The 24,067-nt window shown below is 46.9% G+C and overlaps 1 protein-coding gene across 1 annotated transcript in view; it reads right to left on the bottom strand.

Moving 5' to 3' along the window:
• POLR1E (RNA polymerase I subunit E) overlaps positions 1–24,067 on the bottom strand; it is a 241,850-nt gene that overhangs the window by 108,221 nt on the left and 109,562 nt on the right. Inside the window, exons 8-9 of the mRNA XM_078676521.1 lie at positions 15,186–15,282; positions 13,615–13,748 (exon numbers count right to left, since the gene is read on the bottom strand). Coding sequence (XP_078532647.1) covers positions 13,615–13,748; positions 15,186–15,282 — 231 coding nt within the window. The remainder of the gene's footprint in view (positions 1–13,614; positions 13,749–15,185; positions 15,283–24,067) is intronic.

Consider the following 24,067-nt stretch of genomic DNA (forward strand, 5'->3'; position numbering starts at 1 on the left):
ATTGGTTCTAACAGATGACGAGGCTGCTTTGGTTTTTATGTCGGTCGCCGTGCTTAGAATCAATATTTCGGCCGGTTGGAAGGATGTAACAGCCCCGTCTTTTCAGATGTGGCTGTCCAGATTCTTGGCCATTTACAATATTGAGTCTGCCCTCTATGAATTTAAAGGTGTTAAAAAACGAGAAATGGGAAGACGATTATGGGCCCCGGTTAAGAATTGGATGGACAATAGAATAAGAATTTGAAATGTACTGTATTGCTATATTTATTGACAGATCTTTATATAATTTTTTACCCCCATATAAAATATTGTGTTCTTTAATTGTTCATATATGTATCAGATGTTCTTAAACCTTGCTTATGGTTATGTACTTATGTATTTCCTTATTGCACCATGAACTCCAATAACATTTAAAAAAAATTTTTTTTAAAAAAGGATAGCAGAGTTAATATCTCTCGCTAAATTGTCAGCCACACGCAGTGCATATCGAATGGTCGCATTAGATATAAATTTCCCTTCTGCGACCAAGTCTTTCTCTTTCTTTCTATACTTATCTGGGGGTGCAGGAGCAGATCTTCCATCTTATCCCATTGTGCTCGGTTGTATCTGGGGAACAGCCCTACAAAATTAGCTATGCACCAATGGTTGCCATTACCTCTAACCACCCTGCATCTCCTGTCCCTTGCGCTGTCACGCTTTTCGGTAGCCACCACTAGGGAATCGGGGGAAGGATGCTCCCTTATGTGGGTCTGAAGGAGAGGCTCTATAATTCCTAGGTACCCTAGGGGTCAGTATTCAAATTTTGACTGGGTCTTTGAAAATCTCAAAGAATGATTTCAGCATTGACTTTACCATTGATAGATATTGGACAGACTTCTGTTCTCAATAAAGTCTTCACCAAGAAGTCCTCCTACTCGGGTGTGACATGCATATCTTCTTTGTGGTATGCTGCAGCTCGCTGTATGACAGTGTAATAACTGTTTGTGCCATCTGGTGGGGATGATTTAATAAGGACTGGCTGAAAATCTGGGTCATCCTGTGGGTCGACATTATAATCTTCCCGAAGGTTGCCTGGCCTCTGTGGATATAGAGAAGGCCTCTCAAAATAATCCCCTTGAGACTATAGTTTTACACTCCTAATGGCTGAATGTGTAGATGACTGCGATGGGAGAGAATGTGCAGGTAAGATGTTTGGTATTGGTGGTGGGCTAGTACCTTTGTTGACCACAGGCTTTGTTGGGAGTGAATTAATTAGAGGTTACTCAAACTCTAGCCTCCTCTTTTTGGGGCAGGGAGTTTGCCAGTTTGTGGATCATTCTCTGTAGCGAATCAAGGACTGGTTACACTCTCTTGAGGACAGGGCCCTCTCCTCCCTTGGGTGAGTAGTGTTTTGGTATCTCCCTAGTTTTAGTGCCAAAATGTCCTTGAGAGGGCTTTTTAGCCACCTCTTTGGAGACTGTTCTTTCGATGCTGATGGTTTTGATGCTGATGTTTTCAACACAAAAAGTTTAGATGGTGTGACTTTCTGCACTAATGGCATTGGGGAAGCATGGCATTCAGAGGGAGGTCTGAGATCTCGTGGCCTCAGCCCCATTTCTGTGTTTTGTGCTATGAGCCTGGATTGAAAATCCTCTGGTCCTTTCTTGGCTCTGAAGACTTCTCTTGGGGTCGACCGGAACCACCACTACGTCGCGGAGAACCAACACTTGTGACTCTGAGTGGGCTGCTGGGCCGATCCACTCTAGGATGTGGACACTACAAGTTGTGTAGCCATTTTTTTGTGACTGGGCTGGAAGGATAGCAGTATTCATGACCTGAGGGGTTGTTTTTGTCTTCAGGCCCATGGATAACTCAGGCATGACGTCAGGGCTTCCTCAAAAGAAGACAGATGGCTAGTCCTCTTTATCGCTGGCTCCAGTGTTAACATCAGAGTTTCCAGATGCGACATAGTGCGGGCTGCCTGTTGAGTTGACTCCTCCATACTTGCCTTTCTTGTCGGTGCTGATGATCTCCTCTCCCTCCGATACCTCCTGTTCAGCGGTAGTCCCTAAGCTGTGGGCAAGGCAACGTGCCCAACAGAACCTTAAAGTCTTTTTGGATTTGAGCTGATAACATGCCGCACAGTCTAGTTGTTGTGTTCTGAAGAGAGACACAAATTGTAGACCAGGAGTTGGTCGTTGAGTGTGTACTTAGCGCTGCACTGTGGGCACCTTTAAAATGGGAGTCCGTTCCATTACTCCTCCCAGAACACTTTCCGTTCACGATGGAAGACACAGACTGCTCATCAACTCGGTTCTGTGGCGACTGGTTACCGATGTTTTTGCCACGCCAGGGAAGGGCGGTGGGTTCTCGTCAACAACATTAGCTTCTCTGGGTCAAGTATGCGTCGATAGCGAGCTAGAATGCGTACCTCCAAGCCCAATGGCGGAGAAAAACAATCTGAAGATGGAGTTGATTACCATGTGCCTAACCTCAAAGAGGAGGAGGGAGTCACTGGATCTTGTAACGCGAAATACTTCTTCAAAGAAAAACTATTTGTAAATGTGCGAGCCCAACACTAGATGGCAGGAGTGTGCCCAGCACATGAATCTATAGCACTACATGCGACAAATATTTGAGTTTTCCTTTTCAACATCCTCCATCTCTGACAGGCATCTCAGGGGAGCGTCAATAAACCTCCACAATTGATGATATGTTCTCCCCATGTCGTATAAATCAGTCAAAGGCCTGAAAAGTGCAATTTGGTCTAAGCTTGTCTCTTCCATCCTGTCCCCGTGAGATGTGTAGTTAGGTAGTAGTCCAGTCATACATATGACCTCTGGCAGGCAAAGCAATCTGCCTAATGCACAAGTTACTTACCTTCGGTAACGATATATCTGTAAGAAACAGTAGTTAGTATTAGATTCCTTACCTTAGAATATCCCCAGGCGTCAGACTGGATCCGGAATCTTTTGCGTAGCAGTACCCTTGCGCGTCGGTAGGCATCGTCTGCGGCTCCGCGTCCGTCATAGTTGGTGCCGGGATGACGCCGCCCTCGCTCGCTGACGTCAGTTCTTATACACAGCTTTTCCGCGCCAGAAAACGCAGAGCCATGATAAAAACCAACACTGGTGCCATAAAAACTAGGGCCCTGAAAGGGGATGACCTTAACCCTAGATATCGGTTCGCAGAACGGGGAGGATGGGTGGGGCGGTAAGGAATCTAATACTAACTACTGTTTCTTACAGATATATCGTTACCGATGGTAAGGAACTTGTGCTTCTGAAAGAAACAGGTTAGTATTAGATTCCTTACCTTAGAATAGATACCCCAGCAATACCAACCCCGGTGGGGGGTCTGCGAACCAATGATCACACCAGAAAGTCCTGGAGAACTGAACGGCCGAAAAAGCCATCTCTCCGGACTTGGCTGTCCAGGCAGTAGTGTCTTGCGAACGTGTGCAGCGAGGCCCAAGTAGCTGCCTGACAGATGTCCTGCAAGAGGACTCCCCGGACCAGGGCAGTAGTAGCCGCCGTGGCCCGTGTGGAATGGTCACGAAGCCCCACAGGAGTCGCCTTTCGAGCCAAAGAGTAACAAGCCTTGATGCACAAGACGACCCATCGAGAAATGGTTTGTTTGCGCACCGCCCGTCCCTTCTTAGCGCCCACGTAACCAACAAAGAGTTGGTCATCCACACGAAACTGGCGTGTGGGATCCAAATAGAATGAGAGCGCACGTTTTGGGTCCGGACGGTAGAGCCTCTCTTCCTCTTTCGAGGGATGTGGAGGCGGAAAGAAGGTGGGCAAAGTGATGGACTGCCCGATGTGGAAGGCTGTGACTTCCTTGGGCAGGAAAGAGGGTCGTGTCCGCAACACAACTTTGTCCGGATGGACTGAAAGGAAAGGAGGCTGAGAAGAAAGGGCCTGGAGTTCACTCACTGTCCTGGCAGAGGTGATGGCAAACAGGAAAGCGGTCCTCAGAGTAAGGAGACGAAGAGGACAGTTATGAAGTGGCTCAAAGGGAGCACACATCAGAAAAGTTAGAACAAGGTTCAAGTCCCACTGAGGCATCATGAAAGGAACTGGAGGAAACATATGAGTGATGCCCTTCAAAAACCTATTTACAACTGGGGACTTGAACAAAGAGGGCTGATCAGGTAGCCTTAAGAAGGCGGAAATGGCCGAGAGGTAGCCCTTCAGAGTGCCCAGAGCAGAGCCCTTCTGGGCAAGAGAAAGAAGAAAGAGGAGAACCTCTGAAAGAGGGGCAGAAAGGGGATCCACAGCCTTTGCTGTGCACCATGCCACAAATTTCTTACACCTGCAGGCGTATACCGATTTTGTGAAAGAACGCCTGGCTGCCAAAATGACATTACAGACTTCAGGGGGCAAGTCAAATGGCCTCAACTACCGCCGCTCAATCTCCACGCATGTAAGTGGAGACTGGACAGGTTCGGGTGGAGGACCGTCCCCTGCTGCTGCGACAGAAGGTCCTCCTGAAGGGGCAGACGAATCGGGGGATCGCCAGACATGCTGAGTAGCTTGGGATACCAGAACCCCCGTGCCCAGTCCGGAGCCCAAAGGATGACTTGGGCCCGGTCGCGCCGGATCTTCTTCAGGACTCTGGGCAGAAGTGGTATAGGCGGAATGCCGTACAACAGACCGCAACTCCACTCGCGGCGAAAAGCGTCTCAGAGCGAGTGCCGCCTTGGAAATTCCAACGCGCAGAACTGATGACATTGCGCGTTCTCTTCTGTGGCGAATAGATCTAACCAAGGCTCTCCCCACTGCTGAAAGAGGCCTTGCGCCACGTCTGAGCTCAGACGCCATTCGTGATCCATCATGCACCGACGGGTGAGGGAACCTGCCAGGTGTTGAACCACCAGGGTCACGCCCTGATGTTCCAGCCACTGCCAGTGGCGCAGAGCCTTCTGGCATAGGGTCCAAGACCCCACCCGCCCTGTTTGTTGCAGTACTACATGGCGGTGGTGTTGTCCGTGAACACCTGCACCACACTCCCCCGGACAGAGGGGAGAAATGCCTTCAGTGCAAGTCGTATCGCCCGCAGCTCCAGAAGGTTGATATGGAGCTGGGACTCTGCCGGAGACCAGAGGCCTCTGATTTCCGCCTCTCCCATGTGGCCTCCCCAGCCCTGGAGGGACGCGTCCGTCACAACTACGTGCTCCGGTTAGGGTAGGGAGAGGGATCTGCCGCTGACCCAATCGCGGTCCGTGAGTCACCACTGCAACTGTCCTGCAGTGCCCTCCGAGATTAAGACTTGGTCGGACAAGTTGCCTTGATGCTGGGCCCACTGAAACTTCAGGTCCCACTGCAGAGCCCGCATCCGCCACCTGGCATGATGCACCAGAAGGATGCAGGAGAACATCAGCCCCAGAAGCCGCAGCGTCAACCTGACCGAGACTCGGGATAAAGGCTGAAAGATCGGAATCAGAGACTGAATATCCCGAACTCTCTGTTCGGGAGGATAAACCCAAAACTGCGCCGAGTCTAGAACCGCTCCGATTAAGAGGAGCTTCTGAGAGGAACACAGGTGCGACTTCGGCACATTGATGGAGAACCCCAGCAGGTGCAGGAGGTCGGCCGTAGTCTGGAGGTGGTTGACGACTGTCTGGGGCGAACCCGCCTTCAACAACCCCTAACCTGCGCAAATGAGCTGCGACCACCGCCATCACTTTCGTGAACACCCGTGGGGGGCTGGTAAGGCCGAAGGTGAGCACGGTAAACTGAAAGTGCTCGTGGCCTACCGTGAACCACAGGTAGCGCCGGTGGGCCGGCAGGATGGGGATGTGGAAATAAGCGTCCTGCAAGTCCAACGCTACCGTCCAGTCTCCTGGGTCCAGGGCAGCTAAGACCTGAGCCAGTGTCAGCATCTTGAAAATCTCCTCCCGGAGGAAGCCGTTGACGTTCCGCAGGTCCAAGATATGGCGTAGGCCCCCTTTGCCCTTCTTAGGAACCAGAAAGTAGTGGGAGTAACAACCACATCCTACGTCTGGCCCAGGAACTCGTTTGATGGCCCCCTTGGCCAAGAGGGCCGTAACTTCCTCTTGCAGAAGATTCAAGTGATCCCCCGACACGCGGTGGTACTGCGGTGGCATGGCTGGAGGGGTCGCCTCGAAGGGGAGGGAGTAGCCCCTTCGGACGATTTGCAGCACCCACCTGTTCGATGTGATGTCGCGCCAGTGGAGGAGGTGATGGCGAACCGTTCCTAGGAAGGCTTTGAGGCGGATGCTGCGGGGGTGGATGTGGACTGGCTGCGCCGTTGTCCCCGGACACCACCACGGCGGTTACCACGTCCGCCACCGTGCTGGATGTTAGTCTACGGCCCGTGGCTGGCAGGACGTGTGGGGGCGCCCCTTCCTTGGCCACAAAAGGGGCGAAAGGCAGCAGATTGCTGGCGCAGGGCAGACAGGCCCAAGGACTTGGCCGTAGCCCTGGAGACCTTAAAGCGCTCAAGCGCCCTATCTGCCTTGTCGCCAAAGAGGCGACAGCCATCAAACGGCATGTCCATAAGGGTGTTTTGGACATCAGCTGAAAAGTTGGCGGACCTCAGCCAGGCGTAGCGACGAATCGCCACCGTCGTTGCCATCGCTCTACCTAGCGAGTCCGTGGTATCCAGTCCACATCTGATGGAGTACCATGCCGCATCTCGACCCTCCGCAAGGGCTTGGGCGAGTTTAGTCCGGGCCTCCTCCGGACATTGTGGCAGCACGTCCGCGACTGTGTCCCACAGAGAGTGGGTATAACGGCCCAAGAGGCACGCGGTGTTAACTGACCGCAGCCCCAAACTCAGTGAGCAGAACATCTTTTTGCCATATTGTTCGTACCTCTTGGATTCCCGATCGGGGGGAGCCGTCTGGAATGCGGTCTGGGAGTTAGAGGCCTGTATGAGCAGGCTCTCGGGAGTGGGGTGGGTGGACAGGAAGCAAGGGTCGCCCGGAGCCGGGCGGTGGCGTCTGGCCACGTTCCTATCTACAGGAGGACCTGTAGCGGGCCTGGACCAGGTGCTCAGAAGAACGTCAGACAAGGCCTCATTAAACGGCAACAGAGGCACCGAAGAGCTTGTTTGCGGTTTAAGGACCTCAGTGAGGAGGTTAGTCCTCACGGCTGCGACGGGGAGTTCAAGGGATAAGGCCTTGGCCGCCCGCGTCACACCACACTATAGGCAGCCCCCTCCTCCGTAGCCACGGTAGGAGGGGAGACAAAACCAGTGTCTGGCGAAGTGTCCAGACCACTGGCGTCCCCTAGCTCACCTGCCCAGTCCTGATAAGGCTGGCACTCACGTGCCAGAGGGTCCTCAGACCCCTCCCAATCCGCCTTGCCACCCATCTCCTGATACTCAGGGTCAAATGATGGGGTCGGATCATAGAAGAAAAAATCTCCCATCGGCATCGAATGCCGCTCCGGCGTCGGAACCGGACCGAGGGGGGGACTGGGGAAGGCGTCGACCGTGGTCGGCGCCGGGAGCAACACCCTAGGAGTCGGTGCCGGCGAGGTCGTAAGGTCGACCAGCGACGACCCGGATCCGGCGGAGCCCTGCGGCGTCGGGACCGAAGTCGCTGACGGCGCCGGGGCCGAAGCACACGACGGCGCCGGAGCCGAAGCACCCGGCCCGCTTGGACTCCCTATCGGGGTTGCTGGGCCCGAAGGCGCCGCGGAACCCGACGGAGGAGTGAGCGACCTCATGGCCGTGAGGAAGGCGTCGATCTCCTCCGGCGTCGCGATCTGCCCAGGGACCGGCGGGTATGGAGCAGGCCGTGACGCCCGAAACTCCCCGGCCGCGTCGCGCGAGCGTCATGGGGGAGTCGGAAGAGCGATGTCGCCTCTTCAACTTCTTGTGCCTCTTACCGGAGGACTTGGAGCTCGAGGAGTGGTGTCGATCCTCCGAGCCGTGATGACTCCGGCCCCGCGACCGGTCCCTCGACCTCCTTCCGGACTGGGACCTCGAACGGCACGGGCCGACTGCCAGAGCTCGAGGCGCTTGCGGGTCCGCTCCCGCCTAGTCTTCGACGTCATGGCCGGGCAGTCGGGGCACGACTTGTCATCGTGGTCGGGCCCCAGGCAATGAAGACACCGGCGGTGGCGGTCGGTAACCGACATCAGTCGGTTGCAGTCAACGGAGGGATTAAACCAGGGCATCCCTACCGGCACCGTCGGAGTCGTTCGACTTCGAAAAAAAATGATCAAAAAGATCAAAAAGTTTAGTCAAAAAATGACTAAGGGTACCACTGTTCCCGGATCGGCGCTTGCTGGCGTGGAAAAAATAGGAACTGACGTCAGCTTGCGAGAGCGGCGTCTAAGTACTCCGGCAACGTTATCCCGGCGCCAACGACGCCGATGACGGAAGTGGAGCCTCAGACGACGCCTACCGACGCGCAAGGGTACTGCTACGCAAAAGTTTCCGGATCCAGTCTGACACCTGGGGATATTCTAAGGTAAGGAATCTAATACTAACCTGTTTCTTTCAGATTCATTTGTTTAATGATGCTTTTCCCTCCATATGTCTACAGGACATAGTGAATGCAACAACTCTTTCCGTCTCTGAGGCAGGGAATACATTCTGGCCATACACGACTATATTCAAATCCCTCCGATAAGTAGTTTCCTTTTGACGTTTCTAAGCAGATCCAAAATAGCATCCTGCAAGAAATTTGCTTTACCTGTGTTGAGAGCATAACAAACACTGGTGTAAATTTTCTTGTACCCACTTCCAAAACCAGTTATGTACAATCCCATTTAATCTGATTCCATCCTCACATCCTGTTTGGGGGTACCTCTTGCGCATAAAACAGCAACCCACCCCTCACTTTCAAATTTATCAAATGACAAAAACTGTTGTGGAAATTAACGCAAAAGCAGTTTCCCCCCAACTTTCCTCATAACAGGACTCCCCTGCAAGTGGCAAATGTGAGCATTGCTGTCTTTTAACAGTTTCAGAAGTTATAGTCATACAAAGTGTTGAAACCCAACATATAAGCTAATTAATCCTCTTATGAGGGCACCAGAAAAGAATAATGCATAAAACGCCCCCATTTACTCTCACTTATCCCTTGAAACAACTATTCCAAGTACTTGCAAGTCAGCTAGATCTCATTTGTATGTGTCCTCCCCACAACCAAACAAAATGCGACATAAAATAAAGAACACATGTCCATATTTGTCCTATTCGCGCCATAGCCATGAAATGAGCATTACCTCTCCTCCCTTCTTTCAATTGACAGTTCTTAGCTATCCATAGACTACTGTCCTAGCCTAACTCAAGGTAAATCCTCTTAGGCTGCTACCCAGCCAAATCAATTACTACACTAAGCACCCCCACCCCTATATCTTGGTCTTATATGCAATTCTCAAGTAATTGTCATTGCCCATCTAGTCACTCCCATGAGCAGTCTCTTTGAGAGAGTGGACTTTACTTAGTTGGTGGCCTCAGGTGAAAACATATTGGAAGGGGGTATCCCACACCGCCTAAGCTGCATGTTTACCTAACTATTATCTGTTTCTTTTTGCTGCTCTAAATGACTCTCTCACCACTTCATCTGAGTCCTCATAGATTCACACAATCTTTTTCACCTTTTTATGTGGTTTACCACAGTTTTGGACCTGTCATGTACCCCACTGCCACAATATATTGCTTTTCAGCATAACAGAGAAGATCGCTGCCTTTTCACATCAGTGGTATGATCATTTCCTGGTCTTCAAAGAAGATAACACTTGTGAGTATATCCATTGGGACTTATCTGCATGCACCAGAGGTTCCACACCAGTCAGTTTAGCTTTTCTAGGGAGCATCCGGCTGATTCGTAATGGAGCGTAGAAGATTTTCAATATACTGCTGGATGTTAGGCCCCTTCTGCCCCACACTGGATGCCCCTAATCTGAATACTGTTGTGGCAAGAGTGATTTTAAAGGCCTTCTTATTTCCCTTGCAACTCAATGTTCAGTTTCTCGAAACATGCCTGCTTTGAGCAAAATTGGGCATGTTCATTCATTCTGTCAACATGAGTGGGTTAGAGGTGATCCATTTGCCTGTCTGTTTATTTATGCACTCTCTTAGTTCTTGCATACATTTCCCCAAGTCAGCTCGAAAAGCCCCATATATCCATATTTCCTACTGGGACACACCCCAAGCACCTGCTCAGGCACACTCTCCTCAGTGAGTCAAACATTTCACACTTTCACAGATAAGTGTTTCTTCAACAAGCATTTGGAAGGATGGTTGTCTTTGCACTCAGAAATGCGAAGCTGATTCCACCCATTTGCTGCTTGTTGTCATTGTACTTGTTGTAGTGTTTTAGCTCTAGAACTAGTCTGCCTTGTTTAATCTTAAAATGAGCAACAGGGCTTGAATATGCACTGTCTCCCTACCTGCAATGTACATCCTCCTTGGGTAGGTTCCTGCGGTGTTTATCCATATTCACCAGGACAAGAGGTTTAACATTTACATCTGCTGTCCAGACAGCTCTTCCCCTAGTGTCCATCGAAATATAGGCCCAATTTGGTGCCTCTAGATGCTTCTCGAGCTCACTACCCCAGAGCAGAATGCAGTACTCTTCAGTTTGCTTTGGTCAGTTTCTTAGGATTGTTTTAGAGATTGCCTTAAAATCCCCTGCTGACTGTGCTCTGGAAATACACAACCAAGCACGACTAAAACAAATGTGATTGGCAGCAGGCACTCACTTAAAGATTCAAACTAGTTATAAAGATGGAAAATACCTAAAAGCCATCCGACGAACAAAATATCAAAAATATCAAGCCATTGCAAAATTAACTGGAGAAATAGTACATAAAAACCCCACAAATTGGAATATAAATTTTGTCCTGCTTCTATCAGCCCTAAAGCCTTTGGGGGACCCTAGTAAATTAAACCTCATTGAACACAGTGTAGGGTCAAGACGGAACAAAAGAGAGACCTTATCCTGTATCAAAGACATTGCTAGGCCAGCTCCACAGCGGTATGTAGGGATCAGTTGAACTCAAGTTGTACCAATACAATATGTGTTCCTCTCTGCTCAACCCATCTACAACAGGACTTGTGTCTGACATAGTAAGACTATAAATACAAATATCTCCGCAACCACTGGAAGGCTTTGCATGGGATTTGTGAAATATTCCGATCTTACTAGCAGACCCATTGAATACTCCTACGCCATGGAGGACAGAGCATACTCAAGATCCTGCTGGGAGCAACCAGGAATGCACGCACAGTTTCAGGCACAGACAGTGGCCACTATAAAAGATCCTAACCACACAGAGTTTCAGGGACAGAGGACAGTCACTATAAAAGATCCTGTAGATCTGGACGGCCCTCTGGGACTCAAAGTGAAGGCAGTTCCTTGTCCTGGCTGCACAGCTGTGGTTTAAAACTTTCAGCATCTCTAGCACTGTAGGTTGCCATCTACCTGGAAGGCACATGCAGAACTTTCAGGGTCAGAACACAAGACACAGACACACACACACTGAGGACCCTGCAAGGTAGGCTCTCCTCTGGAGTAAATGTAAAGGGAGACTTGGAGGAAGCAGCCCTTTGTCCCCTATAATAAAATTGGCACCAAACCCCATACTCCCAGAACTGGTTTTGAGTGGCCATAGAGGAGGGGCTGTTCATTACTGTGGCCATGCCTCTGGGTGGGTACACGGGCTCAGTACAAAGGAGAGAAGAATTTCCCCTTGTTGGCTTTTGAGAGTGAGGGGCACTGTGGGATTGTTTTTAGTAGGGCAAACCAGAACTGCAGAAAACGTGGGAACGGTTGTACCAGAGTACATTTACCCCATTATTTAAGGAGTGCCCAGGACTCACCGCCACCCATTGGCCGGTGCCAGGGATAAATGTGGGACCCATAAGCACCTCATCAGAACACTTTCTAAACCTCCTGAAGAACAAAAGAGGAATGGATCTGCTGTCTGTGACCTGAGAGGAGCCCTGACTTGACCTGCTCCCCCTTGTACCCAGGACAAATAAGTGGATTCTATGGGCCAGTTGGCTCACCTTCTGTATGGCTACAATGGCACAACAAGCTGTCAAAGGGCTTTTCCCTAAATTTCCCTAAATTGCTACACTGACTAGTGGCAACTAGGCGTTTTTGCTGGCCTCTGCTGAAACCCAGAGAGTCTCAAAGTTCCTCCCCATGAAGTCCTGGGAGCCTTAGACGTATACTCCTGTGGCTGTTGGGGTACCAGAAGAAAGTTGGGAAACATTTGAAAACATTTGCTCCGGAGTGTCAGTGGGACCTGCTGCAAAAAGTATCTGACCAGCAGTTCCACAGCATTGGATTGAATTTCAGCTTCGTTCCAGCATCTCTGAAAAGGTATGCTTTGGGACTCAAGACAATTTCAGCAAGAAATCTCCAAAGCTCCAGTGGGACAAACCAGTTTCTAATACCTGGCCTTCGGTTCCACCAGCGCAGCTACAATTTCAGCAGTGGTCTGCTCAGGAAGGATTTTGGTCTTCAAAATGTAACAAAGTCCCTTTCTTAAGTGGGACTTCGAAACTTTTTCCAACCTTTTGACTTCCAGATATTAACTGGGATCAATCCACTTGGTGTTTCCAACCAGGGCTCATCGTGGTTGGCCTCAAATCACTATTAGCTCCCAGTCTAACGCTTCCATTGACTATAATTGGCACTTTGTACTTTTCAGCCCTTTGTCAGTTCAATCTTAAAAAAATCATGTCTCTTGTTCCCCTTATTGGATTTTTTTCATTTTGATTTACTTTACACAATTACTCTTTATTTTAATATTGGTTGTAAAGTTTTATTCTGTATTGTGTTATTTTCTACAGTATATGCACTGCTTAAATATTTTCCCATTGCCTCGGAAATAAACCGGACTGCTATGTAAGCTTTATTCTGTATTGTGTGACGTTTTCTACAGTATATGCACTGCTTAAATATTTTCACATTACCTTTGATATAAACCTGACTGCTTTCTGTCACGTTACCAGAGATTGAGCACAGGTTAATTTTATTTTATTTAAGTGGCATCTAGCTGGTGGTAGCCTTATCTTTGAAGTGGACAACGGTCCACCCCAAATAATAATCCACTTATCCACAAGGATTTCTCACGGTTTGCTTTAGTTTTTACAGAATACTTATTAAGGTAATTAAAGAATTCTTTTTTTAAAGTACTAACGCTTGCTGAGCATTTCCTCTTTATTTTAATTCCTATTGCTTTCCAACAACTTCCATGAAATTGGTCTTGACTGCTCAACCAAACTTCTCCAGAGATTATAAAGCCCAGCGGAGTGCCCAGCTTTCACACTCAGTTTATTCAGCGCCCAATTCACTAGGGAAGACATGGAGAATCACCTTTGAATTGCTACGTAACACCTACAACTTCAAGGTTCCAGGAATAATCCCAAAGTCGTGGGTCAGAAGTGCATATTCTATTTCAGCAAATTATTAATCCACTGTATAGCTTTTTCACAATTTCAATGTATGTGTATGTGAGACAAGCGCAAAGCCTTTAACTGAACATTTGCCTTTAATGCCTTGCCAGAGGCCTCAAGCAAGGAATTTGCCTTTTACACAGAATGGCAACAAAGACAACTGAGAAAAAAAGAAGACTGAATCAATCCAAATGCACAGAGATCACAATTAGCATAAGCATAGTACAATTTACTTACTTTTCTTCTTAACCACCTTTTGTAAACCGAATTTAATAAGAACATCCAGAAACCAGAGGCAACGAGCTTTATGGTCACGGCTCTTTTCATCAACAGGCATGGACTGCAGCTCTTCTATCACAAAGAAGCTATGGCTAAGTGAGAAAATAGAAAAATATGTTGCAGATTACAGTTCTGGACTGGAAATGGCACAGTCGCAGATACAAGGTGCATACATTCATCTCAAGCAAACCACAATAGTAGGAGGTACTTGCTATACAATAGTGCAACCGCTTACCCCTCAAACTACTAATAGTACCATTCACCATGAGGCTACCTTTAAAGATGTCACTATAAGGAAGTTTCCAATAAGAAATGTAGAAATGGCTGAAAGGGGAGCAATACACCAGGCCTCAAGAAGTACTTTTCTCCATATCCCTCACCTCTCCCCTAAACAAATCTGTCCATTCCCAACGGCAAGTGTTGGAAAAACGGGAAGCAAGTGGGGTAAATGTGAGGGGAATTTGGAAAAACAGTCCTAGTATGTTTGGGGGGGGGGGGAGTCGATGTTAGCATTCATTAATGGTAGATGGTCTTGGGGGTAGATATTACTGAATCCCCAATTATTTTGCGGTGAGGTTTTTGAACAATATTACTGAGTTAGATATTTTTGTGAAATACATTTTGACCTGGAACTCGAAAAACAATCTCTTTGAAGTTGCTAGACTCATGTCAGCCTGGCTTTGCTCACAGTTGTCATTGGGACCACTTATAGTGTAGAATGATTACAACTGTATTTGTATAGCCCTTACTACCCATGATGAGGCTTGAAGTGCTTTTTGGAAAGCAGCACGCTACCCTAGAACTCAAAGTGGATTAGTGGTGGATTAGTACAGGGGTATAAGTTGTTAATTAAAGTGGAGGACATGAGAGTGTTAGTTGGTTTCAATGGGATAGAGGAGGAAAGAGTCTCTAGAAGGTCAAGGGGAGATCATAGCAGTCAACATAAGGTTTGGGATATGTCAGAGAGTGGAGGTAGAGATTATATTGAACGAGGTATAGGGTGAGCCATATAATAGTGAGTTGGAGAAAGTTGTAGGAGAAAAGTAATAAATATATATGTACATAACTACATTTAAAGGTATACATGTTTATGGAAAATATTAAAGAGATAGTTGAATTATATAAAGTCCAATATGTACATGTATGGATAAATATTTAAAAACTCAAACTTTCAAGTGCTGCTGTACATAAAGCATAGGTAATTAATTGAAAACTGAATCATAAGTTCAATTAAGACCCTAGAAATTAAAAAGGATTCAAGAGGTTTCCCTTTCAACCCTCTTTCTTCTGGATTTTTCAATCTCTTCCTGTGCATAACCTTGAAGTGTCATCAAACCTTCATTCAGAATCATCAACAACATAAGATTTTGTTTTGGGCACCCCAGGTGTCAAAACCAAGACACAGATGCTTTTTTCACATGCTTGCGCTCACTCACTCCATACCTATAGTTTAAAGCAGACATGAAACCAAGTATACATGGAATATATAGATGGAAAGTGAGCATTACGAATAAAACCAAAATGATTACCTTTTATTTTCCAGCATTGTTTTAATATCTTCAGAAGTAATGTTCCTAAACGGGGCAGATGGGATCTCCAGGCCTTTGTATTCCTCAGAGGAAATAACTGAGCAAGCATTAAGGAATAAATAGGTCTTACACTGAATAATCTTCTTGAAAAACATTTAGAGACAGTTTGCTACACAGATCTTGCCTCGCTTTGCCACTGGATTCAAGCAAGCCGGGCTGAAGACGGCTGAAATGCCAGAAACCAGTCCTCAGAAGCTTGTTGGTCCAGGGAAGATATGGCTTGGCAGTTCGAGCTTGAATGTTCCCATGAGGCAAAGGGTCAGACTGATTTGCATATGGCCATGTCTGAACTGGGGTGGCAGAGTGGGCTAAAGAACGGTGATGGATTAAACCCAGATCTGTTGACTGGGTGCGAGTGTTTGATTGGTTCAGATGCTCCGTCCATTGCCACCCCCATTTGTACCACTTTGTTCGCCCTAAGTTGGCAGGGTATGATCAGACGTGAGTCCCTTGCTCACTTTGCCCCTGGATTCAAGCAAGCTGGGCTGAAGACGGCTGAAATGCCAGAAACCGGTCCTCGGAAGCTTGTTTCCGGTCCAGGGAAGACATGGCTTGGCAGTTCGTGCTCGACTGTTCCCATGAGGCACAGGGTCAGACTGATTTGAATATGGCCATGTCTGAACTGGGGTGGCAGAGTGGGCTAAAGAACGGTGATGGATTAAACCCAGATCTGTTGACTGGGTGTGAGTGTTTGATTGCTTCAGATGCTCCGTCCATCGCCACCCCCTTTTGTACCACTTTGCTCGCCTTTCATCACCACAAATCACTGTCAGAAGGAACACAAAGGAATGACTTTCTCCAATGAGCAAATAGAAAGAGAACCCCCAAAGCATTAAAAGTTACTCAATATAGTGCTTCTTGTAATCCTCGCTGTTCACGCTTTACCTCTTTTATTGATGATGCGTGTGTACCAGCAAGGCCGGTGTGCCCTTTGCACAGAACAAAAAAAAGGACCAGAAAAGGAATTTAAATGCTTGGGTGCAAGTACATCTCCTCCTGCAGCCTATGCAGCAACCCCCCACTACTCCCAGTATGTCCGTCACTATTCTAATGCCTCAGTTCATTTTGTATGAAAACACATTAAAAGGTCCCTATATGCAAAGAGACTTGGAATGGTGTGGGGGATATGTAAATAGAGAGGGAGAAGGCATACGACTAAAACTGTTGCATAGATTGGCTAAAGAACAGGCATCATTTCTAAAGGAGTCTGCTATGAGTTTATGCTCCTATCTGTGGCGTTGAGTAGCTCTATGCCTGGCCCCAAGATGACATGAGGCATCACCTTGGACTTTACTTCATGGGCATGATTATATTCCACAGAAGCATTCCCTTAATATTGCAGCAGTTCAGAATAAAGGCAGCATCCCAAAACCAAACTATTAAAGCCTGCTTTCCAAGTTCAGTGTAATACCTATTTTCCTGTTCTGGTGGGTTGTGCTGGTAGCAGGTTACCATGCCTGGTGCATCCTGCTGCCTGCAGGGGAACTCTTTGTCACTCTCATGGTGCCAGCGTGTGACCTTGGAGTATGGCAGGGTGGGTGGGCCACAGAATTGGGTCCACCATAGGTATGCATAGGATGGGAGGGAACCTATAATCATCAGGAATGTTTCTACTACAGAAAACATCAGCAATTCCTAGGGAAGTGCTGCACATTTGCATGAACTCTCATTGTTAACAAGACCAGCAAATCAATCATGAAACACTTCACATTCCGGGTAAAGTGAGCTCACACAGCACCGACAATGGTATAAAGGAGGAGCCACAGAAGACGACTTCGCTTCACAGCACTTTTGTGAAATTGACAGGCAGCCATCTCTGGGATGTCTGTTGATTTCTTTTGAGCTTTTCCTGTTTTCTTTCTTTGGATCAATTCTTCATGTGAACTGTTTTCTTCTAAATTCCTTAATCTCCAAGGTGCTCCAAGATGTCCCAATCCAGTGGGGTCTCCCTGAAGTGTTAAGTCTTTCAGAAGTCGTTTTTGGCTCTCGGCTAGTTCAATGGTGTTTAGGCACTAGTTCACGATTGGCCACTTGTACCTTCTATGTGATTCTAGTTGGTGCAGCGTGGCAAGGCTGGAGCTGCACACTGTTAGGTTCACTTGATTCTTGTGAAAATAAAAATGCAGACCTGTATATTCTTTTTATATCGATTTTGCTTTGGTGCAATTTAAATGTATGTAGGTTTTAATTCATAGCAGTGTATATCTTTTCTTCACTTTTTTTTATGTAGCACCTTTCTGTTATATTCTGGGATTAAAGGAACCCACTTAGCATCCACTATTTTTCACTTCTACCTATACCATTGTACCGCATTCTGTTTTAAAACGAATCAACAGAAAATTAGTCTACCTTTATTCCAGAACTGCATTTGTCTCCAGATGATTCAAAAATAATAAAACTGACAAGTTTGTTAAGTCTCGCCTGTCAAGCTGTCCAGTTGCGATAGACCTACTTTCAGCTTACCAAGAACTTATAGTTGGGTTAGAGCCCACCCACTGATTATCATTGGTTAGCTTTATAAAAACTCTTATTTGCTTGCTTCTCATTCAATGATTTTCTTGTATAATTTCATTCATCTTGTGTTTATTCCTCTTCGAAAGCATAACCCCTTTACCATCCTTTTGACTGGCTTATTGTATTATTTCATTCTTCCCTTTAGGGGACTACCTTTCTATATTTTTTTCAATGTACTGATCATCTTGGGTCAGTTAATAAAACAGATGCCACACACGACCTTTCATAGGTGTGTGCATATGTTGTGATCCGTGAACATGCATACAACATGTTTGTGCCTTTGAGATGACATCAATGCACTTTTTCTCTTTTGGCTGCTGTTGTACACCTGCCACAAAAAACATTTTTTCTAAAGCATTGCCAAAAATCATTGGTACAGCTTAAAGGCCCCTAGGTAGGACCTATTGAAGCATTGAACATTTATATAAACTGGGAACTCCGGGTGCTGGATTATACAGTGATTTGTACAAGATCGCATTACATAGTCAAGAGGGAAAGCTGTGTTGAATACATTGTGGTCCCCTCCTCACACAGTTGACAATTTTACCACAAAGTCAAATCTCAAATTTAGTGACAAGAGAATGGAAAAATAAATACATATAATTTTGGGAGAAATGCAGTAGAAGTAGGTAGGTTTCTCTCTCCGCATCAGAACAGTTGTACAGGTACTGTAAGCATGTCTATTCATTACCCTTCTCACTTTCCGAAATTCTGTGCGATTCCCACCTCCACCCTCTCTGGACACGATGTGAGGGGAGAAGTAAGGAGAAATCGTGTGTCTGCTCTGTGGACATCCAGGGAACAGAGAAGGGCCTGGGTCTGTAGCACCTGTACCGGCAGCACCAGGAGGGATGAGCATGCAGAGGTTCCAGCACTATGATTTTTACTATGAATTTCAGATGTCAGCTTGCTTTCACAAAGCTAGCAAAGGAAGAAAGAATGTTAATGTATTCCAGAGCAGTCTAGGGTTGACTGTGAGGCAGATGTGAGAAAGTGCTCTCTTTCTGCAAGGCTGTCCCCACGTTTTGCTGAACTCCTGATGTAGTTTGACGGAGTGTGCCACGGGCTCCTGCCAATCAGGTACCCATATCCTATGTTCTTTCCCTAAAACTGTATTGAACACAAAACACAACTGGCACTCTCTGGCCACAGGTCAGTCCCTGGTAAATGGTGCCCCAGGTACCCAGGGCACTGTGACCAGGGAAGGCCTCTAAGGGCTGCAGCACTTATTGTGCCACCCATAGAGGCCCTGTACCTTCACACTCACACACTGCCTTTATTCAGCACCAAAACATGCAGCCTGCAAAGTGACGAGTTGACATGGTACCTTGTGTTTCATGCCTACAACCCACTGCCTTGGCATAGATCAGTCACCCCTCTAGCTGGGTGCATTAGACCAGTGGTGAGGGTACAGGTGCATGAACACTGTAGCCCTACAGTGTCTAAGTCAATTCTTAGACATTGTAAGTGCAGTGCTGCCATTAAGAGTATATGTTGCTGAGGGTTTGTCATTACGAACTCCACAATACCATAATGGCTGCACTGAAAACTGAGAAGTTTAGTATCAAACTTCTCAAACTTTGGTGCCGTCTTGAACCCCAATTTGCCCTGTGCTTGCTCCACAACCTTATGGCCTGCTCGAAAGCAGTCACCAACCGGAGGCCCCCTATCCTCAATTGATAACATTGGGCCTCAACACTCTGCACCCGGCCGTCCTAGTGCCGCTGAGGGTGCTTTGAGAGTGCATCCTCGACCCTGGTGGACCCCTGAATCTAACCCCAGAATACCAACTCCAACAACCAAGTATTTATCTTGGGACCGATAACACTATTTCCTCACATAGGATATCATTTACTGTTTTCTATGAAAAAGTTTCTAAGTAGGGAGTTGGAAAATCTATGAAAATCTCTAAAACTGTATCCAAATAACTAAAACGCTTTTACTTACCTATTTACAGGAAATGTCCCAGTGCAGTATCCAGCACTGTGTAAGAAAAGTAATCTGCAAACTAGTTTACATGACCTGCTATTGAAAAGTCATTATAAAGTATATGTACAATATTTCAAAGTATTGCATTACCAGTAGTTCGACTGTAACCAAATCAAAGTATATATACAACTGCAATTCAAAACTGTATAATTACTGCAAAGTATAAACCACTTACCTGTGCCAGGTTTGCTTGGTTCTAGGAAATAAAATAAGTAAAAGAATATTTTTATACAAAACCAGTTGGTCTGAAGCTCAGTCTTTAAGGGGGGGATCATTTGCTGATTGAGTGTGTACAACAAATGCTTAACACTACCCTCTGATAAAGACTTACTACTCGACCACACTACCACAAATAGAGAGTAAGGTGCTATCTACTTTTACCTCTGCCTACCTTTGGGGATCCACTGGGCTCTGTGCACCCTATACCTCACTTTGGTATAGTATGTACAGAGCCAGCTTCTTACAGCAGACTAGTGTATTTTTAGCCCCACTAGCCGTGATTTGCTCTGGTGGTGTCAGGCCTATAGCAGCCATTATGTGAACTAACCTGCAAGCGAGGGCCCTGGGACTACATTTTCATAAAGTATGCAAACAAAGTTGCAAAATGATGGCAAATTGTGTAATATATGAGTGGCGGATAAAATTTGTGAACACAAATTCGGTGGTACACTTAGTATAGCTTTCTACTTGGAAACCTGTAATGGGAAAGCTTGTACCAATTCTAGGTATACCAAACATGTCAGAGCAGAGAATTTCTTACAGACAGAGTATCTGCTCAAATTCCACCAGGATGTTTTGAGCTGGCTAGTGGAAGGTGGGCTGTGGAAAGAAAGTTCAGTGTTCATGGCAACAGCCTAGTGTTCATTGCTGCATGAGGCGCTTTACCTTCAGTCCTGTAAATTTGAGTGAGCTTTAGCTAGATATTACCAACTAAGTAACATTGGAAACACTTGTGAACCCCTTCAAAGGTGGGAAAACAGCAGTCAGGAATCAAATTGCAGGAAGGGATAAACTGTCAAAGCTCAGTACCCTGTGCACTTCTGCCCTACTCTGTTGCAGAAAGTACATGCAATAGTCTGCTAAGTCAAATCTGAAAGCAAATGCAGAAAAGTCAGTGTTAATAGCCACCTGCACAAAAAAGTGCACAAGCTTGGATCAAAATTCCAGGCCCCTGGAGAAGCGTGGCTCAATGGTTAGAGCGGCAGACCCTGATGCAGAGGTCTGGCCCGGGACCAGGGTTCAATTCCCGCCTCGGCGGCTCTTGGACTCAATCTCCCCGGACCTGATAATTCTCGCCTCGGTGCCTAGTCTAATCATGGGTCCCACTCTGTGACTCTGGGCAATAGCTTGCTTAATCTCCACAATGGCCCCAGCAGCGCTTGGATGCCTGGCTTCACCTTGGGGGTGCCCAGGAGTGGACATCTCACAGGAAAGCCAGGAAGGGTTCCACAGCGGTATGAATACAGCGCTACGAGACCTCTGGGTAGAAGTGCGCTATATAAATACAAACACACATTTACACAATGTACAACCAAACTAAAATTAGCTGCCATTAACAAAGGTACATTCACATTTTCCTGAATGTTTCCTGGTGCAAAAGAGAGATCAGGCCATATAATTTTTGGAAAGATCGTCTTGAGCCAATAATCAGCACTACAATAAATAGCCACTACAATAAATAGCCTTAAAAACTTAAAGAGAATAAAAGTTGTGTTCATTAGTAGTATTTCTAGTTGCCTTTCTGAAGACCAGAAGGATAGCATGACCCTTCATTGTAAAAGGGAGCTGGAAAGGTTGAGTGTGACCCTTTGTAGGAAAATCACATCAAGCAATCACTGTTACAGCTAAATATATATTTTGCTCACCATTAAAAAATTTAGAGTCACACACACTACTGACAACAGCTTGATGCATGTTTCCTTTTTCTGGATAAAAAATGTAGATAAATGGGCATCTTACAATAAAAAAATTATCAGATTAGAAGTGTAGGAAACTAGGTTTTTGTTGCAGTACCCCCCTACTTTTTGCCAGTTTTTTTATACAACTTTGACTGGAGTAAACTGGGTCCCTGCTAACCAGGTTCCCAGTACCAGTGTTAGTTCCCTAAAAGCTGTACAAATGTTTCCCCAAATTAGCACACTCTGTAAGTCCCTAGTAACTGGCACCCTGATCCTTAAGGGCTGCAGCACGAATTGTGGCACCCTAAGGGACCCCTCACCAAGCACATGCAAGATTGCCAGTGCAGGCTGCGTATCTTGGTGCAGACAAAAGTGAAAACACGACAGGTAATACATCCCTGTGTGCCATGTCCCTAACACTACATTTAATATTTTTAAGTCAACCCTACACCAGGCCTAACAGCCTCAAGGCAGGGTGCTGAATATTACATGTGAGGGCACACCTGCATGAGCAGATATGCCCCTGTGTTGGTTAGTCCTATTACTGCCAGTGCATGAGGACAGGGAAGCCATTTTAAAACATGTGCTGGACACTGGTGAAAAAGAGTCCCCAGCTACATGGTGGCTTCACTGAAAATAGGGATATTTGGTATCAAACATCTAGCATTGGTCAACCCATACTGATGCAAGTGGTGGATTTACAAATACATGCACCCAGAGGGCACCTTAGAGGTGCCCCCTGAAAACCTATCACCTTCTGGTGTGCCTCCGGACTTGTTTCTGACAGCCTGCCACCTAAGATAATGTTCTGACCTCCTAGGGTGAGAGCCTTTGCTCTCAGGAGACCAAGAACAAAAGACTGTCCAGGAAGAGAGTGTAACACTCCCTCCCACAGGGTGACGTGCTGATCAGCCTCCTTGAGCCGGAGAGCTTCAAAGAAGCTGCCGCCTTTGGAATGAAAATCTGGCTCCCCTCAAAGGAATTGAAACCACTGTCACTGTTCATTGCCCCTTGGCACCCGAACAGGATGAAAAATTAGCTAGTCAGGTAGGCATGACATCGCCAGGCTAGTACCACCCCTAAGGGGGGGGGGGGGTACTGTCAGATGGACACGATTGTTCAGAAGAAGCCTTTTTTTTTATGGCATACTTAGGAATTCTGGGACAGGGTTATGCCCACTTCCCGCAGGAAGTGATCATATAGAGAGTGTAGTAACCCTAAGGGTCAGTAGTCCATTGGCAACTACCCTACACTTTCCTAATGCACCTAAATGCAGTATTTAGGGGAGTCTCTGGCACCAGAGAAGCAGATTTGAAGGAGAGAAAGGACATAGAAGAGCCACAAAAGCCGAGAAGAGAGAAGAAGCAGCTGACGTCGTACCAACCCTGCTGGCCTGTCTACATCCCTTGTTGAAAACTACACCACAGATGACTTGTCCTGCAGCTGTGACTCCTGAGACTTGGGAAAACTGCCTGCCTTCGAAAAAGACTCTAGACCTCCTGTGAACAGTGGACTGCACTAAAGAATCTCCAAAAGAGAAGACTCTGTGGCCCCCGGAACCGCCAAAACCCGACACCTGAAGCCACCACTGCACCTGTTGCCTCTAGCCCGAGTTGAAGTGGGCCACGGTGCCAACAAGGTTCCCCAGCCACCCAGAGCATGAGTCCATTGTGGGTTCATCCCTCCTGGACTCCCTGACGTCACCTGCAGCTTCTGCATGCAGGCCCCCTCAACAGTGACTGCTCTGGAAAGGAAAAACCTGACGACTAATGACACCCTTGCACCCGTTGCCCCTGGGTCTTGGAGAAGAGGATCAAAGCTGTCCCCAAGCATCGCAAGGCCTGAGCCCACTTGTGGGCTCAGACCGACTGGCTTCCTAACCAGAAGCTACAGCCTCTTTTTACAGTGATCGATCCACATTCAAACACACTGGACTCCCGATGCCGATTTTCACCCGGCTGCTGGTGGTGTACTGCTAGCGCTGCCTTGGACTTTGCCCATCACTCATCTTAACTCCTGGAGATTAGTCCTGTAATTTCTATGCACTGTACCGGTTAACAGAACTTGTTCTTCCTTCCATAGGATAGCATTGCAGAACTCAGAAATTGCAATGTGTCCAATTTTTAAAGTGAAAAGAATTTATTTTTAAATAGGTTCTTACCTGAACGATTTTTCTCTGATACCTAAACTTATAACAAGATATTTGCTATTTTTATAAATTGGCGTGTATCTCCTTCTTAAGTCATGTTGTCATGGATTAATTTTTGTGTGTATTTGCAAATGTCTTGCACACCCCTGTGTAAAGACTAAGGCTGCTTGACCACACTTTTTCCTAACAGAGCACTTTGGGATTGCATAGCAAGCCCGGTCTACTCGTACGGGAACATTTTGACTCTTTACACGGTATATCAACTTTTATTG

The sequence above is a fragment of the Lissotriton helveticus genome, chromosome 2_1, assembly GCF_964261635.1.
Source record: "Lissotriton helveticus chromosome 2_1, aLisHel1.1, whole genome shotgun sequence".
Taxonomy (NCBI): Eukaryota; Metazoa; Chordata; class Amphibia; order Caudata; family Salamandridae; genus Lissotriton; species Lissotriton helveticus.